Genomic DNA, 26,046 nt, shown 5'->3' on the forward strand with positions numbered 1-26,046 from the left:
ATTCCCATCTTGCCCCTACGTTCTTCATGACCTTTTTTTGTTTTTTTCTTTTAGATTCCATATATATGCGTTAGCATACAGTATTTGCTTTTCTCTTTCTGACTTACTTCACTCTGTATGACAGTCTCTAGGTCCATCCACCTCACTACAAATAACTCAGTTTCATACCTTTTTATGGCTGAGTAATATTCCACTGTATATATATGCCACATTTTCTTTATCCATTCATCTGTCGATGGACACTTAGGTTGCTTCCATGTCCTGGCTATTGTAAATAGAACTGCAATGAACATTTTGGTACATGACTCTTTTTGAATTATGGTTTTCTCAGGGTATATGCCCAGGAGTGGGATTGCTGGGTCTCATGGTAGTTCTATTTTTAGTGTTTTAAGGAAGCTCCATACTGTTCTCCATAGTGGTTGTATCAATTTACATTCCCACCAACAGTGCACGAGGGTTCCCTTTTCTCCACATTTATTGTTTGTAGATTTTTTGATGATGGCCATTCTGACCGGTGTGAGATGGTACCTCATTGTAGTTTTGATTTGCATTTCTCTAATGATTAATGATGTTGAGCATTCTTTCATGGGTTTGCTGGCAATCTGTATATCTTCTTTGGAGAAATGTCTGTTTAGGTCTTCTGCCCATTTTTGGACTGGGTTCTTTGGTTTTTGATATTGAGGTGCTTGTAAATTTTGGAGATTAATCCTTTGTCAGTTGCTTCATTTGCAAATATTTTCTCCCATTCTGAGGGTTGTCTTTTCGTCTTTATGGTTTCCTTTTCTGTGTGAAAGCTTTTAAGTTTCATTAGGTCCCATTTGTTTATTTTTGTTTTTATTTCCATGTCTCTAGGAGACGGGTCTAAAAGGATCTTGCTGTGATTTATGTCACAGAGTGTTCTGCCTATGTTTTCCTCTAAGAGTTTGATGGTGTCTGGCCTTACATTCTGTTTCAAGTTTATTTTTGTGTATGGTGTTAGGGAGAGTTCTAATTTCATTCTTTGACATGTAGCTGTCCAGTTTTCCCAGCACCACTTATTGAAGAGGCTGTCTTTTCTCCACTGTATATTCTTGCTTCCTTTATCAACGATAAGGTGACCATATGTGCGTGGGTTTATCTCTGGGCTTTCTATCCTGTTCCATTGATCTGTAATTCTGTTTGTGTGCCAGTACCATACTGTCTTGATTATTGTAGCTTTGTAGTATAGTCTGAAATCAGGGAGCCTGATTCCTCCAGCTCCATATTTCTTTCTCAAGATTTCTTTGGCTATTCGAGGTCTTTTGTGTTTCCATATAAATTGTGAAATTTTTTGTTCTAGTTCTGTGAAAAATGCCAGTGGTAGTTTGATAGGGATTGCATGAATCTGTAGATTGCTTTGGGTAGTAGAGTCATTTTCACAATGTTGATTCTTCCAATCCAAGAACATGGTATATCTCTCCATCTATTTATATCATCTTTAAATTCTTTCATCAGTGTCTTATAATTTTCTGCATACAGGTCTTTTGTCTCCTTAGGTAAGTTTATTTCTAGATATTTTATTCTTTTTGTTACAATGGTAAATGGGAGTGTTTTCTTAATTTCACTTTCAGATTTTTCATCATTATTTTATAGGAATGCAAGAGACTTCTGTGCATTAATTTTGTATCCTGCTACTTTACCAAATTCATTGATTAGCTCTAGTAGTTTTCTGGTAGCATCTTTAGGATTCTCTACATATAGTATCATGTCATCTGCAAACAGTGACAGCTTTATTTCTTCTTTTCCAATTTGGATTCCTTTTATTTCTTTTTCTTCTCTAATTGCTGTGGCTAAAACTTCCAAAACTACGTTGAATTGCAGTGGTGAGAGTGGGCAACCTTGTCTTGTTCCTGATCTTAGTGGAAATAGTTTCAGGTTTTCACTATTGAGAATGATGTTGAATGTGGGTTTGTCGTACATGGCCTTTATTATGTTGAGGAAAGTTCCCTCTATGCCTACTTTCTGGAGGGTTTTTATCATAAATGGGTGTTGAATTTTGTCGAAAGCTTTCTCTGCATCTATTGAGATGATCATATGCTTTTTCTCCTTCAATTTGTTAATATGGTGTATCACGTTGATTGATTTGCATATATTGAGGAATCCTTGCATTCCAGGGGTAAACCCCCCTTGATCATAATGTATGATCCTTTTAATGTGCTTTTAGATTGTGTTTGCTAGTACTTTGTGGAGGATTTTTGCATCTATGTTCATCAGTGATATTGGCCTGTAGTTTTCTTTCTTTGTGACATCTTTGTCTGGATTTGGTGTCAGAGTGATAGTGGCCTCGTAGAATGAGTTTGGGAGTGTTCCTGTCTCTGCTATATTTTGGAAGAGTTTGAGAAGGATAGGTGTTAGGTCTTCTCTAAATATTTGATAGAATTCGCCTATGAAGCCATCTGGTCCTGGGCTTTTGTTCGTTGGAAGATTTTTAATCACAGTTTCAATTTCAGTGCTTGTGATTTGTCTGTTCATATTTTCGATTTCTTCCTGGTTCAGTCTCGGAAGGTTGTGCATTTCTAAGAGTTTGTCCATTTCTTCCAGGTTGTCCATTTTATTGGCATATAGTTGCTTGTAGTAATCCCTCATGATCCTTTGTATTTCTGCAGTCTCACCTGTTACTCCTCCTTTCTCATTTCTAATTCTGTTGATTTGAATCTTCTCCCTTTTTTTCTTGATGAGTCTGGCTAATGGCTTATCAATTTTGTTTATCTTCTCAAAGAACCAGCTTTTAGTTTTATTGATCTTTGCTATCGTTTCCTTCATTTCTTTTATTTCCGATCTGATCTTTATGATTTCTTTCCTTCTGCTAACTTTGGGGGTTTTTTGTTCTTTCTGTAATTGCTTTAGGTGTAAGGTTAGGTTGTTTATTTGAAATGTTTCTTGTTTCTTAAGGTAGGATTGTATTCCTATAAACTTCCCTCTTAGTACTGCTTTTGCTGCATCCCATAGGTTTTGGGTCGTCATGTTTTCATTGTCGTTTGTTTCTAGGTATTTTTTGAATCCTCTTTGATTTCTCCAGTGATCTCTTGGTTATTAAGCAGTGTGTTGTTTAGCTTCCATGTGTTTGTATTTCTTACAGATTTTTTCCTGTAATTGATATCCAGTCTCATAGAGTTGTGGTTAGAAAAGATACTTGATATGATTTCAGTTTTCTTAAATTTACCAAAGCTTGATTTGTGACCCAAGATATGATCTATCCTGGAGAACGTTCCATGAGCACTTGAGAAGAATGTGTATTCTGTTGTTTTTGGATGGAATGTCCTATAAATATCAGTTAAGTCCATCTTGTTTAATGTATCATTTAAAGCTTGTGTTTCCTTATTTATTTTCATTTTGGATGATCTGTCCATTGGTGAAAGTGGGGTGTTAAAGTCCCCTACTATGATTGTGTTACTGTCGATTTCCCCTTTTATGGCTGTTAGCATTTGCCTTATGTATTGAGGTGCTCCTATGTTGGGTGCATAAATATTTACAATTGTTATATCTTCTTCTTGGATTGATCCCTTGATCATTATGTAGTATCCTTTTCTTCTCTTGTAATAGTCTTTGTTTTAAAGTCTATTTTGTCTGATATGAGAATTGCTACTCCAGTTTTCTTTCGATTTCCAGTTGCATGGAATATCTTTTTCCATGCCCTCACTTTCAGTCTGTATGTGTCTCTAGGTCTGAAGTGGGTCTCTTGTAGACAACATATATATGGGTCTTGTTTTTGTATCCATTCAGCCAGTCTATGTCTTTTGGTTGGAGCATTTAATCCATTTACAGTTAAGGTAATTATCGATATGTTTGTTCCCATTACCATTTTCTTAATTGTTTGGGGTTTATTTTTGTAGGTCTTTTCCTTCTCTTGTGTTTCCTGCCTAGAGAAGTTCCTTTAGCATTTGTTGTAAAGCTGGTTTGGTGGTGCTGAATTCTCTTCGCTTTTGCTTGCCTGTAAAGGTTTTTATTTCTCTGTCTAATCTGAATGAGATCCTTGCTGTGTAGAGTAATCTTGGTTGTATGTTTTTGCCTTTCATCACTTTAAATATGTCCTGCCACTCCCTTCTGGCTTGCAGAGTTACTGCTGAAAGAGCAGCTGTTAACCTTATGGGGATTCCCTTGTATGTTAGTTGTTGCTTTTCCCTTGCTGTTTTTAATATTTTTTCTTTGTATTTAAGTTTTTGATAGTTTGATTAATATGTGTCTTGGTGTGATTTTCCTTGGATTTATCCTGTATAGGCCTCTCTGTGCTTCCTGGGCTTGATTGACTATTTCCTTTCCCATATTAGGGAAGTTATCAACTATAATCTCTTCAAATATTTTCTCAGTCCCCTTTTTTTTTTCTCTTCTTCTTCTGGAACCCCTATAATTCAAATGTTGTTGCGTTTAATATTGTCCCAGAGGTCTCTGACACTGTCCTCAGTTCTTTTCATTCTTCTTTTCTTTATTCTGCTCTGCGGTAGTTATTTCCACTATTTTATCTACCTGGTCATTTATCTGTTCTTCTGCCTCAGTTATTCTGCTATGGATTCCTTCTAGAGAATTTTTAATTTTATTGTGTTGTTCATCATTGTTTATTTGCTCTTTAGTTCTTCTAGGTCCCTGTTAAACATTTCTTGTATTTTCTCCATTCTGTTTGCAAGATTTTTCATCATCTTTACTATCATTACTCTGAAATCTTTTTCCAGTAGACTGCCTATTTCCTCTTCATTTGTTTGGTTTGGTGGGTTTTTACCTTGCTCCTTCACCTGCTGTGTATTTCTCTGTCTTCTCATTTTGCTTACTTTACTGTGTTTGGGGTCTCCTTTCTGCAGGCTGCAGGTTCGTAGTTCCCATTGTTTTTGCTGTCTGTCCCCAGGGGCTAAGGTTGGTTCTGTGGGTTGTGTAGGCTTCCTGGTGGAGGGAACTAGTGCCTGTGTCCTGGTGGGTGAGGCTGGATCTTGTCTTTCTGGTGTGCAGGACCACATCCGGTGGTGTGTTTCGGGTTGTCTGTTGCCTTATTATGATTTTAGGCAGCCTCTCTGCTAATGGGTGGCATTGTGTTCCTGTCTTGCTAGTTGTTTGGCATAAGGTGTCCAGCACTGTAGCTTGCTGGGCGTTGAGTGGAGCTGGGTCTTAGCACTGAGGTGGAGATCTCAGAGAGAGCTTTTGCCATGTGATATTACGTGGGGCCCGGTGGTCTCTGGTAGACCAATGTCCCAACTTGGCTCTCCCACCTCAGAGGTTCAGGCCTGACACCTGGCTGGAGCACCAAGACTCTGTCAGCCACATGGCCAGGCACGTTGGGAGTTTCTTGCCTTTTGAGAAGTCTGAGGTCTTCTGCCAGTGTTCAGTAGGTGTTCTGTAGGAGCTGTTCCACATGTAGATGTATTTTTGATGTATTTGTGGAGAGGAAGGTGATCTCCACGTCTTACTCCTCCGCCATCTTGAACTTCTCCTATACATATCTTTGCCCTCCATAAATTACGAGCCTGAGAGTTACTGTGTCTGTTTAATGTTGTTTGTTGGGAGGGAATTTGAAATCCTTGATGGATAGTGCTGGTAAGAATTGAGATTCAAACCAGAGGAAGGGGAGAAGGCAGGAATGGGAGGAGTTGACAGGGACCACACCATTCCATGCTTACCAGCTACTAAGCAAAGTCAGCTTCACACACAGAGATCAGGAATCAGTCCTGAGCTCTCCAACCCCCACAGCTTATTGGTTTGTTATATGCCAGAGTAGGAGTTCTCAAACAGCTAGGCCTTAGAATCACCTTGGGCACTTGTGTGAAAATATCAGTGCCCAGACTCTACCCTAAACGTGCTACTCTTTGGGAGATACTCCTTTATATTTGTGAAAGCTCCTTTGTAGACACAGAGTTACGGAATTTTGCTAGAGAATGTTCTTCCAGCCTCATCGAAGGAATAACATATCTACTTCAGGCCCTTTGATCTCAGGCTATAAACTTCCAATTGACCTGACTAAATATGAGTCTATAAGCCATTACACACAGCCATGTGAAACCAACAGGAATCAACTTTCCAACATTCATATTCCCCCCCGAGTTCCCACCTTAGTACTGGACGTGTAGGATATTCTCTATGAATGATTACAATTCGATTGAGACAGAGCTCCCCAAAACTTCATAGATTTGTCAAGGAATAAGATTAGGAAAGGTAGCAAGTAAGAACAGTAAAATAGTAATATGGTGGATGCACAGAAGCCATGCCTAAAAATACGCAGTCAATTTTAGTCATTTACAGTAATTATGTTTATAAATTCACCATGAACACTGAATTAGTGAATTCTAAACCAATGCTCCTAGAGGAAATGCAGGATTAGGTTCTTGAGAGCCTCTGGTCACAAGATTTTCATCAACCAGTCAATACATAACCTTGTTTTACGTGTATGTCTGTCTAAAGACACTTAATTTAATACAGTTGAGTCATCAAAATTGAACTCATGTACTGTCACTTGCACCTAAACAAAGCTTAACTAGTACACATACTTTATCTGTGGGACAGGCACCTCAGCCCTCTTGTACTTAGTCACACTAGACAACACTGCAACACTATGCTTAGGGACCATTTTAAACAGCAAAATCACCAACAAAGAGCACAAAAATGTGAAAAACATGGCACTAAATAGATCATAAAAAGGGCACTTGTTTACTGTTTGAGAGCTGAAACAATAAGACGGAGCATGAGAAACATTGCAAGACATTGGGAGGTACAAACATTCCTCCCTCAGCTGGGAATATGTGCATTGGGCAGCTCAGATGTGTCACCACTCTGCGCCAGTGCATGTATTCAACTGTGACAGCACCACACGCGTTGATTTGGGGGTTACAAGTAAATTTTAGTGAGTAGGCAAATTTGCAAATAGGAAATCCACAAATAATGAGGATTAGCTGTATTTTGAAACTATTAAAAGTACACAGTCGTTTTATAAAACCTGTAAGTCTTTATAGTAAAGATGAAGAAGGAAAAGGTCAGGCATAGGAAATTGGATCGAAAGTGTAACCTACTATATTCCTAGCATGGCTCATGCATACGACTTTTTTTTTTTTTTTTTTTGAGGTACGCAGTCCTCTCACTGTTGTGGCCTCTCCTGTTACGGAGCACAGGCTCAGCGGCCATGGCTCACAGGCCCAGCCGCTCCGCGGCACGTAGAATCTTCCCGGACCGGGGCACGAACCCGTGTCCCCTGCATCGGCAGGCGGACTCTCAACCACTGCGCCACCAGGGAAGCCCACGACTTTTTTCTTCAGTTCCTTTCTTTGTCTTTGGATGGAATAAAAGGGCCATAACTTCTTTAAGGCAGAGACTGTGTCTCGTTTAAAATTGAATCCCCAGCATCAGACACAAAGCAGGTATTCAGTAAACGTTTACTGAATGAAGGAAGGATCAGGCAAAGAAATAGGAGCAGCTGTACTAAGGTGTGTATTAACCTTCCAAATCAGACCTGACCCTGTCGAACGTCAGCAGTGATGGTGTTGCTCACGGGCAGATGGTCAACAGTGTGCAGAGGGCTGCAGTGGGCTTGGTAAAATTGCCACGTCTCCTTCAGTCTCTCCAGTTTCCTTCCCTTATCGCCCATCACTAGGGAATAGTCCAGTCCCAAAAGAGGCAGTGGGTGACCCAAATGATTCTTTAGTTTGCAGAAATCTTTTTTCAAAAGGGGGAGTGGTGGCATTCTGATGTTTCCTGCCTTCTTGGTTATCTGCCATCAGTTTTCACTCTCCCCAAACCAGCTCACTTAGATCACCAGGAAATAAATGCATGGAAGCAGCACTTGTTTAGCAATTTGATGTCGTATACATATGGCACTTGGTGTGACTTGGCATACAGGTCTTACCAGTCCCCAGGTCTGGGGGTAAACCAGTTGTCCATTTCTCTCACTTCTACTCTGGAATTCATCATTGCTAAAGAAAAGCACAGAATTGTGGTGGTTGTCTCTGTGTCTTACTTGTGGTTCCCAGCCTCAGTGAGGCCCGTGGTCTTGATCATCTTTTTGTTCTTCCTGACTGACTCCCTACCCCATGCTTTACAGTGCCTGGTCATGGTAAGGTCCACGTAACCTCTTACTCCAGGCTGACTTTGTCTCCCTGCTTTCTCTGTATTTCTGTTACTTCCCCTTCCTTCTCCAGCTGCTTTCAGATCATAGAAAGAAGTGCCCTCCTTTCTATGGCCGACCTCTCCACTTGTATTTTTGGTCATTTTCCCCTCCCACATTTTTCTAGCCTCACTCAACCAATGATCTGCATCCTCACTCCTCCACCCCTTTGGTGTCTTTATAGTTTATTCATTTAACACATATATATTGAATGCCTGCTGTTTTTCCAGGCACTGTGATAGAATGTTGTCTGGATGGCGTAATGGTGAATTAAACAGAAATAGTCCCTCCACTTACAGAACTTACAGCCTAATGAGTGAAAATAACTGTAATTAATGAGTCATAAAACTAAAACATAAGCAGTGAAAGGACAGTGAAGGGAAGCTGTGAGGCCTTGTGGTGAGAAGTGGATGGGGTGGTTTTTGTAAGGGGGTGGGGGGCAGGAGGATACATTTGAGGCATTAGAAACAGCTTGTGCAGAAGCCCTCAAGTAGCTAGAAGTGCTCATCAGAGAAACTGAAAAACCAGCTGGTCATAGGGGAAGGGATAAGGGATAAAGCACCCGATGGAGGGAGGGACTGTTTCCAGCAGTTTACAGACCGTGTAAAAAAATCCTCCGTATGCCAGCTTTCTGGGTCATTAACACCCCTGCTTTTTTCTGTTTCCTTAATGTTTGTAACAGTGCGCTTACCTCTCCTGTTTCTCTCTCGTTCTCTGGCTTTGCCTGCCACTGTAATACCAGCCTTCTACAAGCTACATGCTGTATGTCTTTTATTTTTCTCTAGCACTTTTTTCTGGATTATCCTCTACCCCTATCATTTCAAATATTACTTTGGTATTTCAGATGTATCAAAGTCTACATCTGTAACTTCGGCTCCTGTTCTGAATTCCCCAAGTGTATTTCTAACCGCCTACTAGAAATTTCCACGTTCATGAAGGTGTCATTCTGGAATCTCTGGTCCAGTGTGCCCAAAACCAAATCAATTTTTAAAAACCCGATTTTTTTCTTCTCTACTCCAGTGTGTTATGGAATCATCATCTACCTTCACCTTTAAGGACTTCTCTCTTGAAAGAACAGTCAAATATCGGGGGTTTTACAGCATAAAAGTCTGTTTTGGTAGAGTTCTATATGAAATGCAGGGGAGCAAATGGAAGTGGCCCCTGACCCAAGCTTAATGAGGTCAGGAAAGGCTTTCCAGAGGGGTTGATTTCTAAATTGAGTTTTATGGGAGGAAGAGCATTCCAGGCAGACTGAACAAATATGAAGACATGGCACACAGGCCACCACAAATATTTCATCATGGCTGGAGCCTAGGCTGCAAAGTTAAAAAGAGAGAAAGCTGAACCTGAACGAGGAGATGGGATCAAGAAGATCCTTGTATGGCATGTTAAGGAGCTGGATTTGATCCTGAAGATACTGGGGAGCCATTGGAGGATTTAAAACATGGAGGATGGCATGATCAAATCAGTTGTTTCAAAAGCTCATTCTCTAAGCTCTGAGAAGGGGGGAAAAAAAAAAGCAGTGAAATAAGACCAGGAGAGGCGGTTGCAGCAATCCAAGCCAGCCATAATGCGAAAGTAGGGTTTGGTGAGGAAATCCATGTGAAGGAAAAGGAGCAACCTAGGTTTCTAACGTGACCATCAGTGTGTAAAAGCAGAAGGGCACTTCAGCGTAAGTTGCGCTGTGTGTAGCACCTGTGCAGCAGCCAGGGGGCTCGGGAGAGATTTGCTGAGAACTCAGGCTTGCGAGGTAGTTCTGATGAAGATGGATGGTTCCAAGTGTATGTTCAGAAAAACGACCGTATTTACAAGATTTGCTGAAAACTAACGATTGCCAAATCATTTTGAAGAAAACTGGAGATCCAGGCTCTGGGTATTGATTTGGAAGTCTTTAGCATAAACATACCTGTCGAATCCGTGGGAACAGAGGAGTGTACAGAACTAAAGGGTAGAAGACATTAAGGAGCACCAGCTTTTTTAAAGAGTGCACTGAGGGGGAGGAACCTGGGAAGGAGATTGCTGGAACCAGCCCCCCAGCCCCTACCTGTGGAGGTCTCCACGCTCCCATTCTCCAGTCTTTACTGCACCGTTTACCTGCCTACCAGAGGTACCTTCCTAAAATAGAAATCAAGTTGTGATTTACCAGCTCAGACATCTTAGCTGATGCTGTATTTGTCTTTGAAGTCCAAATCTCTTAGGTTTTAATCTAGCTCTCATCCCTCAGAGATTGAACAGAAGTTCTGACCCACTTTTCCTCATCTCCCAAATCACCCTCCCGAGTATGCTGCCCTGCAGACGCAAAACCTCGAACCTCTGCTTACCCTGTTTTCTCCAGCTGTATAGTTTTTGTGCTACGCCAACTATCAGAAATTCAGTTTATCCCTTAGGAGACAGCTAAATGCTCCCTCTTCTGAGAATCCTTCTCAAAAGCCTCCAGTTGCAATTCAAGGCTTCTGTTCCTTTATATCTGCACATTTTTTTCCTTTATCATAATGTGGATCTCCCTCTGCCTTGTTGGTTGTCTCCATGCCTCCCCCTGTTAAGAGTATAAGCTCTCGGAGCCTATAGCTTTGTATCTCCGGGGCACGTAGCGCGGTGCCTTGCCCCTAGAGTGGCTTTCCGTTAAGTATTTATTGTTGTTGTCGTTTTTAATTGGCATAATTAGTATCCCAAACTACAAATCATGAATCAAGATGAAGGCCTTTACTTTTTGTTTTAATATACTTATAGAAACTGCATCTTAATGCAGAGGAATATTTTGTCCTTAAGGAAAAGCATAATTGGAGGATTTAGCGTCAAATACAACTCAAATAATCAACAATAAATTCTAAAATCAAAGAATCAACAGCAAACTTGTATGAATATTTAAAGTCATAAAATTATGCTCCCAGAAACATAATTTTAGCAACAGAGAAAACCTGAAAGAGCTTATCTAGTCGAGTGGTTTGTAAACTCTCTCCTCAGGGCTCTGTGGGGTAGGTCTGGGGAGGCCAGGTTTGCCAGACCACCAAACCTAGCTTCACCTAGAGAAATTCTACTTTTCAGTGTTTGTATGTGAGGCTTTCAAACAAAATTGTATTGAAAACTAGTTTTGCTTTTAAACCAGTTTGAAAAACAGGATTGTAACCTTCAGGCTACTTCTGTAATCTTGCTGACTCCGGGCCTCCATTTCCTCATCTGTAAAATATAAGAATGGTGCTATGATAGTTCATGCTTTTATTCTGAGCACCTCCTGTACATTTTCAAGTAAGAAAAACAGACCTCAAGAGAAGTTAAGTGGCTTACTGAGGCCATAGAGAGTTAATGACAGAACCAGGATTAGAATTTAACCGACGGCCCTCGTTGTTGGGTTTTTTTCTTTTAAATAAAAATTCCTACAAAGTGGATATAAAACAATTGCAGATATTAATTCTTTGGAAAAGGTAGATATCAGGAGGTATATAAATAGCTTTAAAAATAGAGTTCTAATATATCATAAATTTGCCTTATTTAAAGCTGGTGTGCTGCTGCAACAAACATAGATTGAACATTTACTTAATTTTACATTCATGCTTCAAGTTTATAGAAATATTTGGGGGAGTTGTTTGCATGGCCCATTTCTCTTTTCCAAAGTTATTTATGAGTTGTTTCTTCTTGGTAAATCTCCATGTAATCACTGGAGGCACTGAAAATCATTCCATTAATCATTCCTTTCACGTTTGTCTCACTGCATCTAAACTTAAAAATATCACTATGAAGTTGTGAGGGTTTGGGAAGCAAGAGTCTCCGGATTCTGATCCTTTCATTCAACTCCTTTGCTTTGCTCATCTTCCTCTCTCTATCCCCTCCTCTCCAAATCAAGGGTATCCATGAAGAGGAAATGAAGTTCACAAAACAGCTGAGAGGTGTGTGGGGACAAAAGGGCAAGAAGGGCAATCATACTCCTTGGCCTTGATGGGGGGTGCGGGTGCTTATGGGCTGATTGTCTCATAGCCTTGGGCTTTTTTGTTTAAAGATAAAGTGAAACAAAACAGCTCACAGAGACACCTCCTTCTTCCCTCTCCTTCTGCCTCCATACCCATATGGCGCGCTGCTGCTGAGACCAAGGAATGAGTGAGTAAAGGTGTTGAGAAGTGAAGTATTGGTCCTAAAGAAATAAGTGGTGTCCTTTTATAAATCAGTGTCAAGACTTTGTAATGTGGATCTCCTACTAATTTGTGATTCATAGCATTTGAACATGAAAAAGGACTTGGATATGCCCGCTACAGTAATGCAGTAATACAGTAGGAAACAGGGCAGGAAGCATGTTTAACCTGCTTAAGACAGACTTTCTGAGGACATCACAGCACCCATTTCATATGAAGAGACTACTAGAAGCAGGTTTGGTAAGACCTGCACGTAGTAATATGTTGTTACTCATTAGTCAGGGTCACAACAAGAAAGGAAAAGTAACGCTGACGTAACAGTGATGTATAATTCAGTCTGACTTCCCTTCCCTCAACCTCTGGAGTAGACTTATATTCTGATTAGAGCCATTATGTTGGGTTTTTTTAATCCAGTAGTTTTACAACATTTCATATACAGTTGGCCTTCCTTATCCACGGGCTACACATCTAAAGAGTCAACCAAACAGGGATCGAAATTATTTGGAAAAAAAATTCCAGAAAGTTTCAAAAAGCAGAGCTTGAATTTGCCATGCTGGCAACTATTTACATAGCATTTACATTGTATTTACAACTATTAGCATAGCGTTTACATCGTATTAGGTATTATAAGTAATCTAGAGATGATTTAAAGTATACAGGAGGTTGTTAGGTTATATACAAATACTACACCATTATATGAGGCACTTTAGCATCTGCAGATTTTGGTATCTGTGCAGGTGGGAGTGTCCTGGAACCAATCCCCCTTGGATACTGAGGGCCAACTGTACATACATGTATTTAAGGTAAGATGTTGCTCTTGCCTTGGGCAAAGAGAGAGAAGTAATACTTAGACCATGTAAAAGAAGCATCTGACCTTTAATCTGTTGGCTGTGTTTGGAATTTATTTCATAAGTCTGGGGAAAAAACTGAAGAAATTCAGTTACAGTTGATGCTCTCTGAGAGGTTTTGATGGTTTTCTTTTGCTCTATGGGTTTGAGGGCAGGTAGACTATTCTGCAGTCTGCATTAGTCCTTGAATTTAAATTTTCTATGTGTTTGTACTTTTTTCCCCAAACACATTTTAACTGAGTCAGATCATCTTCAAATAGTTGAGAAAAATCCGAGATTGGTTCTTTTGTTGTTCTTTGAAATAGGCTCACTTACTACCACATTCAGGTTTTGCCACTAAGTCTCCTTGCCCTTTAACTGTTGTTTTCATTACATGCTTGATTTAAAGGTCTATAGCCGGCAATAATATTACATAATTATGGTCCAGAAAAGTACAAAATCCTCTTGAAATCTTTATGATAAGAAAAGTAATACTTGTTTAAAGGGACTCAGTGCCAAATCTTGCTGAAATCTGATTGTGAAGGAGGAAATCCAAAAAGGCAAACAAGTTTCAGTAGAGATAAGACTGGGAAAGCAGTAGTTACTCAAAGAAGTTAAGACTGAAAGAGATAGTTGTACTCCTTGTCTTTCAGTTCATTTTGGCTTTTTGTTTTCTGGGGTTTTAAAATTTTAATTAGGTAGATATGGTATATCTCTTTCATTTGTATGTAATTCAAAACTTTAACATAGTAGTGATTTATATTTTCTATGTGAATTTTAAGTAGATCCTTCCCATAACATGTAATTATCTGTAAAAAAAAAAAAAATTGCAAGTCTGTCTTATAGCAAGATTAAGTTGATTTCTAAACTACTGTCTCATATCAACCACCATTTTCCACAGTATCCTTTCATTTGGAATTAATGTTCAAACTCTAGAGGAACCGTCTAACACTCAGAGTATAATCTGGCACCGCTGAAAGTGCTTATTTGATTTTCTTATGGAGGTGCCATTAATAAAACAGACATACTAAGCAAATTTTGTAGAAGATTTAAAGAGCTTGCAGATTCAAAATTTTACACATAGTTCAGTGAGTAACACCATGAAAATACAGTGTACTGACAGGATTACAAAGGAAAGATGCAGTGTTGAAAGGTAAATTTAGAACTTAAGTAATATAACATAGTATTACCGAATTAATTTAGGCTGACTCACAACTGACTCTTTTTGCCACACACCTGGAAGCTCACTTTCTTTATGAAGAGCGCTTAACCAATCTGGAGAGCTGTTTCCTTGGTTTTCCATGGGCGTGAATAGACACTTGTGATAGACATGCCGATAGACACTTGTGTTCAGAACAGGCATGCTCTCTCCTCATTCATCTAGTTGGTGGGTTTTCAGCGTGTGAATATTGCCTGTGTTGCCTTCTGTGATTTGTGATTTACTCTTTGTTCTTCTTTCACAGCAGTCATTCAAGTCCCAGGATTTCAGACCGGGCTCAGAGTCTATGACACAGTAAGCAGCTTTTCCTCCTAAATAATTTGCAGTGATAAATAGTTGTGTTTTTTTTGTTTTTTTTTTTTAAGGACAATTTATCCATTTCCCTCTTCATAATACCACACTAAAAAAAATTATGAAATGCCTATTTCGAGGCATTAAAGAAAAAAAGCTAATACCCAAAACATTATCATTGTATATGTCTTAGAAATGCCTAAGGTAGATGAGCAAGTTTTGAAGTATTTATTTTAAAAGATCTCTAGGAAGTTTTTGTATTTTTTTGATACTTGCTATATTACTTAATAACATAAATAGAAAACCTCAAAAAAAAACACCGAAAACCTTTGCAAAGCACTTCTCAATTTTTATCATTGCAGATGAGTTTGTACATAATCTGAAGCCCTGACTTCATATTCACACGTCACTAGCAAACTATCACATGAGTGTAACAACCTTGAACAGCTCAGGTGTCTGCTGTGCCCTCCCATCCCACCGCCACTGTCCCCACATTGGGTGCATGCCTACACACATGTGCACACAGAGAATCCCTGCTGAATGTCCTTCAGGAAAATATTGCGTTGGCCAAAAAGTTCAGGGGTTTCCATAATGTCTTACAGAAAAACCCGAATGAACTTTTGGGCCAACCCAATATTTATTCGTTAACCCTGCTATGCACTTTGACATTTAGAATATGTCTCTTCCAGGTCAGAAATTCCGATTTACATGACACTCTAATTTACAGGCATTATCAGATAAAACCGTGCATTATTTTATAATATTTCATTCTACAGATGAAAGACAAATAGAATTTTTAAATGGTATTTTTAAGAGTCACAGAATCATGACCTAGAAGATCCCTTAGAAATTCTACATTCCCTCTGTTTTACATTCAGGAAAACTAAGAGGAAAGACCTTGTGCAAATGTCACAAGGCACATTTATGTCAGCGCTTGAACCAAGCAAGACCTAAGTTTCCTGATTCTCAGACTACCAGGGTGTGTGTGTGTTTGTTTTTTATACTATATTCAGAGTTATTAGCCTCCTTGGTAAGATGTCATCTTTTTGTAAGTTTAAAAAATCTTTCTTTTTGAGAGAGAAAATTATATTGATGATTATGTGATTATATATAGCCCTGTATTACATCAGAGCACAGTCACTCACATTATCACATTTGAGTCTCCCCATTTCCTTGCAGACCACTGCTCTGACCCCTCTTTTGCACGTGGAGGACCATGATCTGAGGGAGGTAGTAAGAGGCAGACCCAGTGCCAGAACACAGATCCTGTGTTTCCCAATCTGCTGTTCTTTCCATGCTTTCTCTCTGCCTATCACACGACACAAATACACATCCCAGGTCTTTCAGTTTTTTGTTTTTGTTATATCTGCCAGGTATGTTTTCAGTTCCGATCTCTGAACAATTGAAATTTTACATAATAATTGATCACATAATAACTGGCTCTGAGGAGTATACTCAGTGACAGATCACCCACGTAAAAAAATACGCTGGATCAGTGAGGACAAACTCCGTTTCAACAATCAAAAATGACCATATTTTAATACATTATGGGAACAGTCCTCTCTATGAACATTTTAATAAAATTTTTTAGAACTTTTATCTAATATGTGAATGAAAGGTTCTGTAGTCACTCTGACTACTTTGGATACGTATTTTCAGGTGACAGAGAGATCCACATAATGCTCTCCAGATTAAAATTCAAAAAAGCCTCAAAAACCATCCCAGCTTGTTTCTAAGGCTGTCAGGGTAGCTTGGCTTCTCTTTTTGAACATAGAGCGCTTAAGAAACTTCTGAAAATAAATTTTCATGAGAAGTTCAGATATGTCTAAATGCTCAAGTTCATCTAAAGCCTTTGGGCTTTCCCTGTACTCATAATTTCTTAGAAGTAAGGATGAATTAAGATACATTTCTCATGACTTAAGAACTGTAGGCAAGTTGAAGGTGGAAATACTATAGCCCAGTATGTCATTTCTTTATTTCTCTAATTTACTTAAATGAGTCCATTGTACCCAAGTAAATGGATAGAGGCTAATTTTTTTGTTTCTTTGCAGCCTTGCCATTCAGTTACTAACATCTGCTCATTAGTTGGTTGACCAAACTTTGTAAATGAGCCACATAGGACTGCCTCTCACCACTTTCCACTTGAATTTCTTGTCTCATTTATACTTTTTAATTTTTTTTCAGAAATGTCAATCACTTCTGTGCAAACAGTTTTTACACATTTTAATAAAGCTACACTCTCTTACCTTAAAAAGATACCAAGAAGAAACTTTTATAGGTTAATTTAAAGGCATTTTCTTGAAAGTCTTAAACTTTTACCTTTTATATCTCATGCCCCTATGATGTTATGATCTGCTGCCCAAGTCAGAGTTTGTAACGAAGCTTCCACAAATATGTTATAATCCATTAGTATTAGTATTAGTGTTCCCTAGTTACTAATATATTTTATCTTGAGTTTGTTGGGTTTTTTTTTTTAAACATAGAATGTTTTATTTCATTAACAGGTTTGGTCAGAGAGAAGTTAGTTCAGATGGTCAATAATATTAAAGGCCTTTATTTGTGAACCCTCATATGTGAACTGAATGAATGAATGAATGCAATCTCTTCTTAATGTAGTGCAGCCATAAGTGTTAACTCCAAGTATCCGATCTCTCCTCCACTATATATTTTTCCATCTTTATAATAATCCTATTCCAGACTTCTTCAATTTCTTCTTCTTTTCATGAGAAGAAATTAGTTTACCTTTTTCCCCTAAAATACCCTACTACTTGCAACTTTTTTTTAAAATTTCTTCTTTTGATTATTCACTTTTCAGCCTTTTTCTCCTCCTCCCATTCCCCGCCCTTTCTGAAATCAGAATTATCCATTGTCAGGAGTGTGACATCACAGAGTTCCTTATATATTCTAAATATGTTCTTTATCAGATACATGATTTGCGGATATTTTCTCCCGGTCTCTGTTACGCCTTTTCATTCTTTTAACAGTAGCTTTTGAAAAGCAAACTTTTTTTTATTTTGATGAAGTCCAATTTGTCAATTTTTTTCTTTTATATGTCATGCTTTAGTATAGTATCTAAGAAACCTTTGCCAAAGTTACAAAGGTTTTCTCCTATGTTTTCTTGTAAAAGTTTTATAATTCAAATTGGTTTCATATTTAAGTCTATGATCTGTTTTGTGTTCATTTTTGTATATGATGTGAGGTTTGGATCAGAGGATTCTGTTTTGTTTTGTTTGCATTTGGATATCCAGTTGTTCTAGCATCATTTGTTGAAAAAACAGCCATGTCTCAACTGAATGGTCTTTACACCTTCATTGAAAATCAATTGTCATTATAAGGGTAGGTCTGTTTCTGGACATATTCTTATCCATTGATCTACTTCTGTCTTTACACCAGTAAGACACGGTCTTGATTACTGTAGTTTTATAATATGTCTTGGAATCAGGTATTATTGGTCCTCCAGTCTTGTCCTTTTTTAAAGTCGGTTTAACTATTCAGGGTCCTTTGTATGTCCTCATCAATTTAGAATAAGTTTTTCAGTTTCCACAACATAGGCTTCTGGAATCCCAACTTGTATTGCCTTGAATCCAAAGATAAGTTTGGGGAGAACTGACATGTCGACAATATTCAGTCATCTGCCTCATTAACATGAAATATTTCTCCATTTATTTAGGCCTTCTTCAATTTCTCTCAACACTGATTGTTAGTTTTCAGCGTATAAGTCCTGCACATACTTGGCTGATTTATTCCTGTATATCTCATTGGTAAATGGTACTATTTTTCAATTTCAATTTGCAATTGTTTGTTGCTAATTTATGGGAATACTACTGATTGTTGTATGTTGATCTTGTATCATGCTACCTTACTAAACTATCTTGTTAGTTTTAATAACTTTTTGGTAGACTTCACCAGGTTTTCTATATAGACAGTCATACATATAAAAGCCAGTTTAGCTTCTTCTTTTCCAATCTGGATGCCTTTCCTCCCTCCCTCCTTACTGCACTGGCTAGAACCTCCAGTACAATGTTGAATAGAAATGATGAGAGTATATATTCTTATCTTCTTTTGTCCTGAAGGGAAGTGAGTGGGAAAGCATTCAGTCTTTCACCACTAAGTACATCATCATAGGTTTTTTAATAAATGCCCTTTATTCCTTCATTTCCTAGTTTGCTGAGAGTTTGTATCAGGAATGGATGTTGGATTTTTGTCAAATGCTTGTTCTGCACCTACTAAGATAATCATATGATTTTTCTTTTTAAATGTGCTAATATGGTAAATTACATTGGTTTTCAAATGTTAAACCAACTTTTCATTCTTTGAATAAACCCCACTTTGTCATGGCGTGTTACCCTTTTTATAAATTGGTGGACGTGATTTGCTAAAATTTTATTTAGAGTTGTTTGTATTTTGTTCAAGAGAAATATGGGTCTGTAGTTTTATTTTCTTGTACTGTCTTAGTCTGGTTTTGCTATCAGAGTAAGCTGGCTTCATGGAATGCCATTCTTAAGAAGAATTCTCTCCTCTTCAGTTTTCTGGAAGAGTCTGTGAGGATATGATATTACTTTTTCCTTTTGTAATTTCTATTTATTTATTGATATTCTCTATTTGATGAGCTGTTGTTCCCATACTTCCCGTTAGTTAAGTATGTTTTTCTTGCGTTCTTTGAATGTATTTATAATAGTGGATTTCAAGTCTTTGTCTAGAAAGTCCAATGTCTGGGCTTCCTAAGGGACCATTTCAGTTGATTGCTTTTTCCCTTGTATGGTGCGTACTTTCTTGTTTCTTTGCATGTCTTGTAACCTTTTATTGAAAACTGGATATTTTGAATGCTATAATGTGACAACTCTGGAAATTAGATTTTTCCCCCTCCCCGGGGTTTGTTGTTGTTGCTACTTATTGTAGTTGTTCGTTGCTTGTTAACGTCTCTGAACAAATTCTTTAATTCTTTAGTTGTAATGTGTTTGTCCACAGGAGTCTTTGCTCAGTTAGATTAGTGATCAGCTAATAATTGGAAACCGATTTCCTTAAACACCTGGAACCAGTAGGTCCCCCAGTCTTACCAGGTAGGGGCTCTGTGTGTGCTGTGCACACCTTCAACACCCAGCCAGGCAGTTGACACCTCTGTCTTAGCCTTCACTTCCTGTTAGCATAGAGTGTTAAGGTCAGCCAGCGGTGAGGGCTTAAGGCCTTCTCAGGTCTTTCCTGTGCATGCACACAGCCCTACACATGTGTAAGACCTTCTAGACTCCCAGGACTAAGTCTGAGCTTTTCAAAACCCTCATGGACAGCTTATTCCCCCAGCTTTTCCTTTGAAGTTTTTAGTCTGTTGTTTGCCTACTGTTATCCACCACTCATGCAGCCCTGAAGTTAATTGTAATTGCCTCCCAGGGAAAAGGCAAGCTCTAAGATAAGTCAAATGCAGACAGCCTTACAAGTGGTATCTTCCAGGAAACCACCACACAGGTCAGATAATGACAATTCCTTGGGAATGAGGATTTGAAAGAGCTCCAGCCCTGTTCTGCTCCTTCCAGTGGATGCCAGGTTGCTGGCTTTCACCATAAACGCAGGCTCTTCTTTTTCAAGGTACCCACAGAGCCAGACAGTGGGGATGGGATAAGGTAAGTTAAAATGCCACAAAGCTCACTGTTCTTACCAAGTGTCAACCATTCTTCTTGAATAAACATTCTCCAGGTTACTACATGCTATTGGCTAATTTCCAGAATCTAAAAAAGTTGATTCTAACTATACTTGCCAGTTTTCTCATAGCCTATTTGGAGCAGAAATTTTTCAGAAGTCCTTATACCACCGTTTTTACTGATGTCACTCTATTTCTTCTTCAGATGTTGTGTAGACTCACCAGTAAAGCTACATGGGCCTGAAGTATTCTTTTATGGAAGATTTTTAACTACAAGTTCAATTTGTTTAATAGAAGTAGAGCCATTAAAGTTATTTCTTCTCATATAGGCATTGATAATTTGTATCTTTCAAGGAACTTGTCCATTTCATCCAAGTGGTTGAATTTGTTGACATAAAGTTGTTCATAATATTCCCCCATTATCTTTTTAATATTGAAAGAATCTGTAATAATGTTGCCTCTTTAATTCCTAGTGTTGATCGTTTATTTCTTTACTCTGTTTTCCTCAGTCAGCCTGGCAAATGGTTTATCAATTTTATTGAAAAGAACAGCTTTGTTTTGTTGATTTCTCTTTATTGTTTATTTATTTTGTTTCATTGATTTCCACTCTGATCTTTATTTCTGCTTCTTTGGGGTTTAATTTGTGCTTCTTTTTCTAGATTTGTTAGGTGGGACTTGAACTGTGTTTAATCTAGGGCTAATTATTCCTCACTACTGATACAAATCCCTTTTGGGTATTCTACCCAATGCGTTCTGAGTTTTGAGGTTTTCCATCCTGGCTGATGGGAATAGGTACTGTCCCTGGCCTCGGGAGATTTCCTCCGCTGTATATTCTCACCTGTACTCTGCTGAATACTTGAAGAGAACCTTTGCAAGTCTCCAAGTTCTTTCACTCTGAAGCTGTCTCCTCTCTGGTAGTCTGTGAACTATAGCCTACCTGGTCTCCTCAGACTCCTAGCACTCACTCAGGGAGCCCACCAGGCTCCACACAGTCCCCATCCCCCTGTGCTGTGGCCTGGAAGCTCTCAAGGCAGTAAGCTGGGCAGTCATAGGGCTCATCTCATTTATTTTCCATTTCTTGGGTATCACTTTCCTTTGTTGCTTAGGATTCAGTGTCTTGAAAATTATTTCATATGTTTTGCCCAATTTTTTTGGTTGTTTTAGGTGAGCAGTAAATCTGGTCCCTGTTACTTATTCTTGGATGCAAGCAAAAGTCCAGATGTTGTATTTTTCAGGGTAGCTTTCTGTTAGATCATATGTACATTATGAGAAAGAAAAGGTGGAGAGGATCACACGGTCTGATTTTCCCACAGTGATCAGGGAAAGCCAAAGATGTAAGATAGCATTTAAGTCTTAAAAACCATGTAGAGACAGTGTGAACAAAAAGAAAAGGACCTAGAAGTCAGAAGTATGGCAGGAGCTAAGGCACAATTGCATGAAAGTGCCTGGAATACCCTGAGACTAGCAGGGTACTCTACAGGGTGGGGGAATGCACAGACCAAAAATATATATATATTTTTTAAATTGGGCCTGCCAGCAAGATACAGTCCAGGTCCACTGTGTCTGTAATCTTACCAGTTGCCCAAATACAAAGATTTCACATAAATGTAGATTTCTTATTTCTTCTGAAGTTCTGGACCACAGTTCCACATTCTTTGCTGGCTTCCATCCACTGGAGCTGAGTTAGTGGTCTCCTCCCTAAGATGAGTCATCCACTCTCCAGTTTACCAGGGTCCTGCTGTATTATTCCTGGCTTGCTTTCCTCGCTCTCCTTGTCACCCTGGCATCCACAGACATTTGAATTTTTACTTTAATGCTAAGCTGTAGGTTCCCTGGAGATAGGCAGTAAGTTATCGATGCTTTTTGCTTCAGAACTCAACTTTTCCTTTCTCTCTCATCATTTTCCTCCTTTCTAGACGTACTTTATTTGTTCTTTCATCTTTGTGGCTTCTGAGCCTTTTCCTTCTCAGTCATCTGACTTCATTTTACTTACTTAGACATCTCCATATTAGTCTTCTCGGGCTGCTGTAACAGTACCACCAACTGGGTGGCTTAAACAATGTAAATATTATTTTCATAGTTCTGGAGCCTGGAAATTCAAGATCAAGGTTCCAGCAGGGCTGGTTTCTGGTGAGGCCTCTCTTCCTGCCTTGCAGGTGGCCAGCTTCTTGCTGTGTCCTCACATGGCCTTTCCTCTGTGCATGTGTGGAGAGAAAGAGCTCTCTGGTGTCTCTTCCTCTTCTTATAAGGACACCAGTCCTGTAGCTTAGGGTCTCACCCTTATGACCTCCTTTAATTTTAATTACCTCCATAAAGGCCCGATCTCTAGATATATTCACTTTGGGGGTTAGGGCTTCAGCCTGTGAAAGAATACAATTCAGTCCACAGCAGTCACTGTTCAGTCCTCTTATTGCCTGATTTTGAAACTCTTGTACCTTTTTCAAGCTCTGTTGTGATGTCTCCCACCATTCCTAGACATCCTAGAAAGGGGACACTGCCTTCCATTCTCTGGATTTCCCTTTTTTCATTGTTTTTGTATTTTCTTTTTTCTAACATAACTTGAATTACTAAACACTCATCCACAAAATATTTGTTTTCTATGTTACTGTTACACCATTTGAAAAGCTGCATTCCCCATCTCACAGGTCAGGATATCACTGTTTTCTTATGCATAAACTTCACCCCTTCTTTCACCCCTTCACCCCTTCTTTGTCAGTAAGGAATCTCCTGCTCTTTTACACACACACACACACACACACACACACACACACACACACACACACTTTCTTCTATTTAATTTGATAAAATCTTCCTGGTTTTTCCCAGGCAGCTAATATTTTTCTGAAAGAAGTAAAATTTATTTTATTCTTGTCCCTTGATACAGTAAAAAGGAGCCAAACCAGCTAAGGTTTATTGTCTCTACGTTATTTTCAGTGACTCCCTGCTGCCCACCCACGTATATAATCGCTCATATCATCTGTCGAATATTTTTCTCTCAGATCCTCCCCTTTATCTCCCCTTTTTATTCCCACTGCCACTTCCCTAAGTCCGAGCCCCATCTGAGCTATTGCATCAGCTTTCTCACTGGCTCCTTGTCTCCAATCTTCCCCTCCTGCAGTTCTGAGGTGGGCAGAGAACAGAGCCTTGAGGACCACAGACACATCATGGATGTGCAGGGGAAGAAGAACGAGCAAACTGGCCGGAAAGTCACCCTCATAGAGGTAAGAGGAAACCAGGAGACAGTCATGTCACGGAGTCAACAGGAAGGTTTAGGAAAGGCATGGTCAACAAGGACAAGTATCAAAGACAGCAGAAGTAATATAAGGGCTGAAAAATGCCTTTGGGATTTGCAACCAAGAGGCTGTTTGTGACCTGGGAGAAGATGGTTTTGAATGGAGGGTCCTGGAAGCATGAGTCAGATTGTCTCCAGCCCGTAGAGAGAAGGCCCGTCAGGAGAGGCTGCTTCTCCCAGAAGTTGGACTTCAAAGGAAAGAAAAAGCTGTGCAGAAACTAGTGGAAAACACAGGATGTAAGGAAGATCTTTATACAGGAGGGAATGACAGGAATATTTATAACCCCAGAGCAAAGAGCCCCTTGAGAAGAGCCAGTCAAGGTGTAGGATAAGGAGAATAATGAAAAGAGTAGAATTTGAAACAAGAAGGTGGCGCTACTTTCTCCACTGAGACAGGCAAGTGAGACAAAATGAGTTTGAATGATGATGTTTTCTGGTGAGAGATAAAGTATAAGAAGGACAGGAAAAGACTTTCTAAAGAAGGCGGCCTCCGTTTTCTCTATTACTAGAAGTGAAGTTTGTCTGCTGACAGTGAAAATGTTAAGCTCTATCACGTACACTTTTATGAAATTGATACTTAATGAGAATTAGATTCAAATTTTTCGTAAGTATTTTTAGATTTGGATGGCAAAAAATAAAATCTCATTATACAGAAAGTTTATAAATCAATAGTTTTATAATCATGGGTGTTAAGGAATGACTTTTTATCACTGATACCAAAATCGGAAAACATATTTTGAAACAGATTTTTAGCTCTAAATAATAGAAACTTTAAAATCATTTATGTCAGAGAGAAAAAAATGCCATAAGCAGAATCTAAAAACAACCAATAAGCTGGGATCAGGAAGAATTTCACAAAACATGTGACAGACGAAGCATTAATACCCTTAACTTATAAAAAGCTCTAAAAAGTCAAAAGGGAAAAGAAGTATATCAGTAGGAGAACTGGCAAACGGGGTGCACAGGACGTTCTTAAAGGGATATATGTGTGTGTATATATATATATATATATAAAAAACAGTGAACATACGAAAAATGTCCAATTACAGTGATCGAATTAATAGAAATTAAAACAATAAATGAGATGGTATTTTTCCCTCAGAAAATGGCAGCAGGCTTCAAACTGATACAACCTTGTGTTGATGAGAGTATGGGGAGGTGGGTTTCCTCATATGCTGCTGATAATAGTATATATTAAAACAATCCTTTGTGGAGTATAGCTTGGTAATACTTTTTTATTTTAAGCTTTCAAATTGTTCATGTCTTTTGACCTGAATATTCTACTTCCAGGAATTTACTGTAGGAAAATGTTTAAGTATACATGCGGAGATTCAGTTAAAAGGCTACTCCTTCAAGCAGTGTTTTAAATATAGAAGGAAAAAAAATTCAATTTCTATGAATAAAGGATTGATTAACTTACTTTTCAAAAATTTATTTATTATCATTTTCTTTTTGGCTGCGTTGAGTCTTTGTTGCTGCGTGCAAGGCTTTCTCTAGTTGTGGCGAGCGGGGGCTACTCTCCGTTGTGGTACGCGGGCTTCTCATTGCAGTGGCTTCTCTTGTTGCGGAGCACGGGCTCTAGGCATCCGGGCTTCGTTAGTTGTGGCATGAGGGCTCAGTAGTTGTGGCTTGCGGGCTCTAGAGCGCAGGTTCAGTAGTTGTGGCGCACGGGCTTAGTTGCTCCACGACATGTGGGATCTTCCTGAACCAGAGCTCAAACCCGTGTCCCCTGCATTGGCAGGCGGAGTCTTAACCACTGTGCCACGAGGGAAGCCCAGGATTGATTAAATTATGAAGCATTTATGTAATAGAACACCATGTGAGAACACCATGTGACTATTTCAAATAGTGAAAATATTATAGGAGTATGTTCGTAGATGTGGAAGGAATGATGAAAAATTTTTAAGTTAAAAGAGGATGATTATAAAATAGTTTTTATATAACATATGCATAAAATATGGAACAATATACATCAATAAATGTCAGTAGTTATCACTAAGTGGTGGAATTGTAGTGATTTTTTTCCCTTCATTTTACTGTGTGTATTTTCTAATTTATCTACTCAGCATATATTGATATATATATATACACTTGATCATTTCTTTTTTTTCTTTGCTTTTTGTTTTTTTATTTATTTTTTATACAGCAGATTCTTATTACGTATCTATTTTATACATATTAGTGTATATATGGCAATCTCAATCTCCCAATTCATCCCACCACTGCCCCCCGCATTCCCCCCTTGGTGTCCACACGTTTGTTCTCCACATCTGTGTCTCTATTTCTACCTTGCAAACCAGTTCATTGTACCATTTTTCTAGATTTCACATATATGCGTTAATATACGGTATTTGTTTTTCTCTAACTTCACTCTGTATGACAGTCTCTAGGTCCATCCACGTCTCTACAAATGACCCAATTTCGTTTCTTTTTATGGCTGAGTAATATTCCTTTGTATATATGTACCACATCTTCTTTATCTATTCGTCTGCCGATGGGCATTTAGGTTGCTTCCATGACTTGGCTATTGTAGATAGTGCTGCAATGAACTTTGGGGTGCATATGTCTT

At 38.8% G+C, this 26,046-nt stretch overlaps 1 protein-coding gene across 16 annotated transcripts in view; it reads left to right on the forward strand.

Moving 5' to 3' along the window:
- AHI1 (Abelson helper integration site 1) overlaps positions 1-26,046 on the forward strand; it is a 219,174-nt gene that overhangs the window by 170,069 nt on the left and 23,059 nt on the right. For 2 of the 16 annotated variants that reach the window (XM_067701992.1, XM_067701994.1), the window contains 3 exons: positions 12,954-13,019; positions 14,507-14,556; positions 23,304-23,406. In XM_067701992.1, coding sequence (XP_067558093.1) covers positions 12,954-13,019; positions 14,507-14,556; positions 23,304-23,406 — 219 coding nt within the window. Of the gene's footprint in view, positions 1-11,933; positions 11,977-12,086; positions 12,185-12,935; positions 13,020-14,506; positions 14,557-23,303; positions 23,407-26,046 lie in introns of those variants that run through there. The other 14 variants (XM_067702005.1, XM_067702004.1, XM_067701997.1 and 11 more) reach the window with 11 other exon arrangements.

Source organism: Pseudorca crassidens, chromosome 13, assembly GCF_039906515.1.
Source record: "Pseudorca crassidens isolate mPseCra1 chromosome 13, mPseCra1.hap1, whole genome shotgun sequence".
NCBI lineage: Eukaryota > Metazoa > Chordata > Mammalia > Artiodactyla > Delphinidae > Pseudorca > Pseudorca crassidens.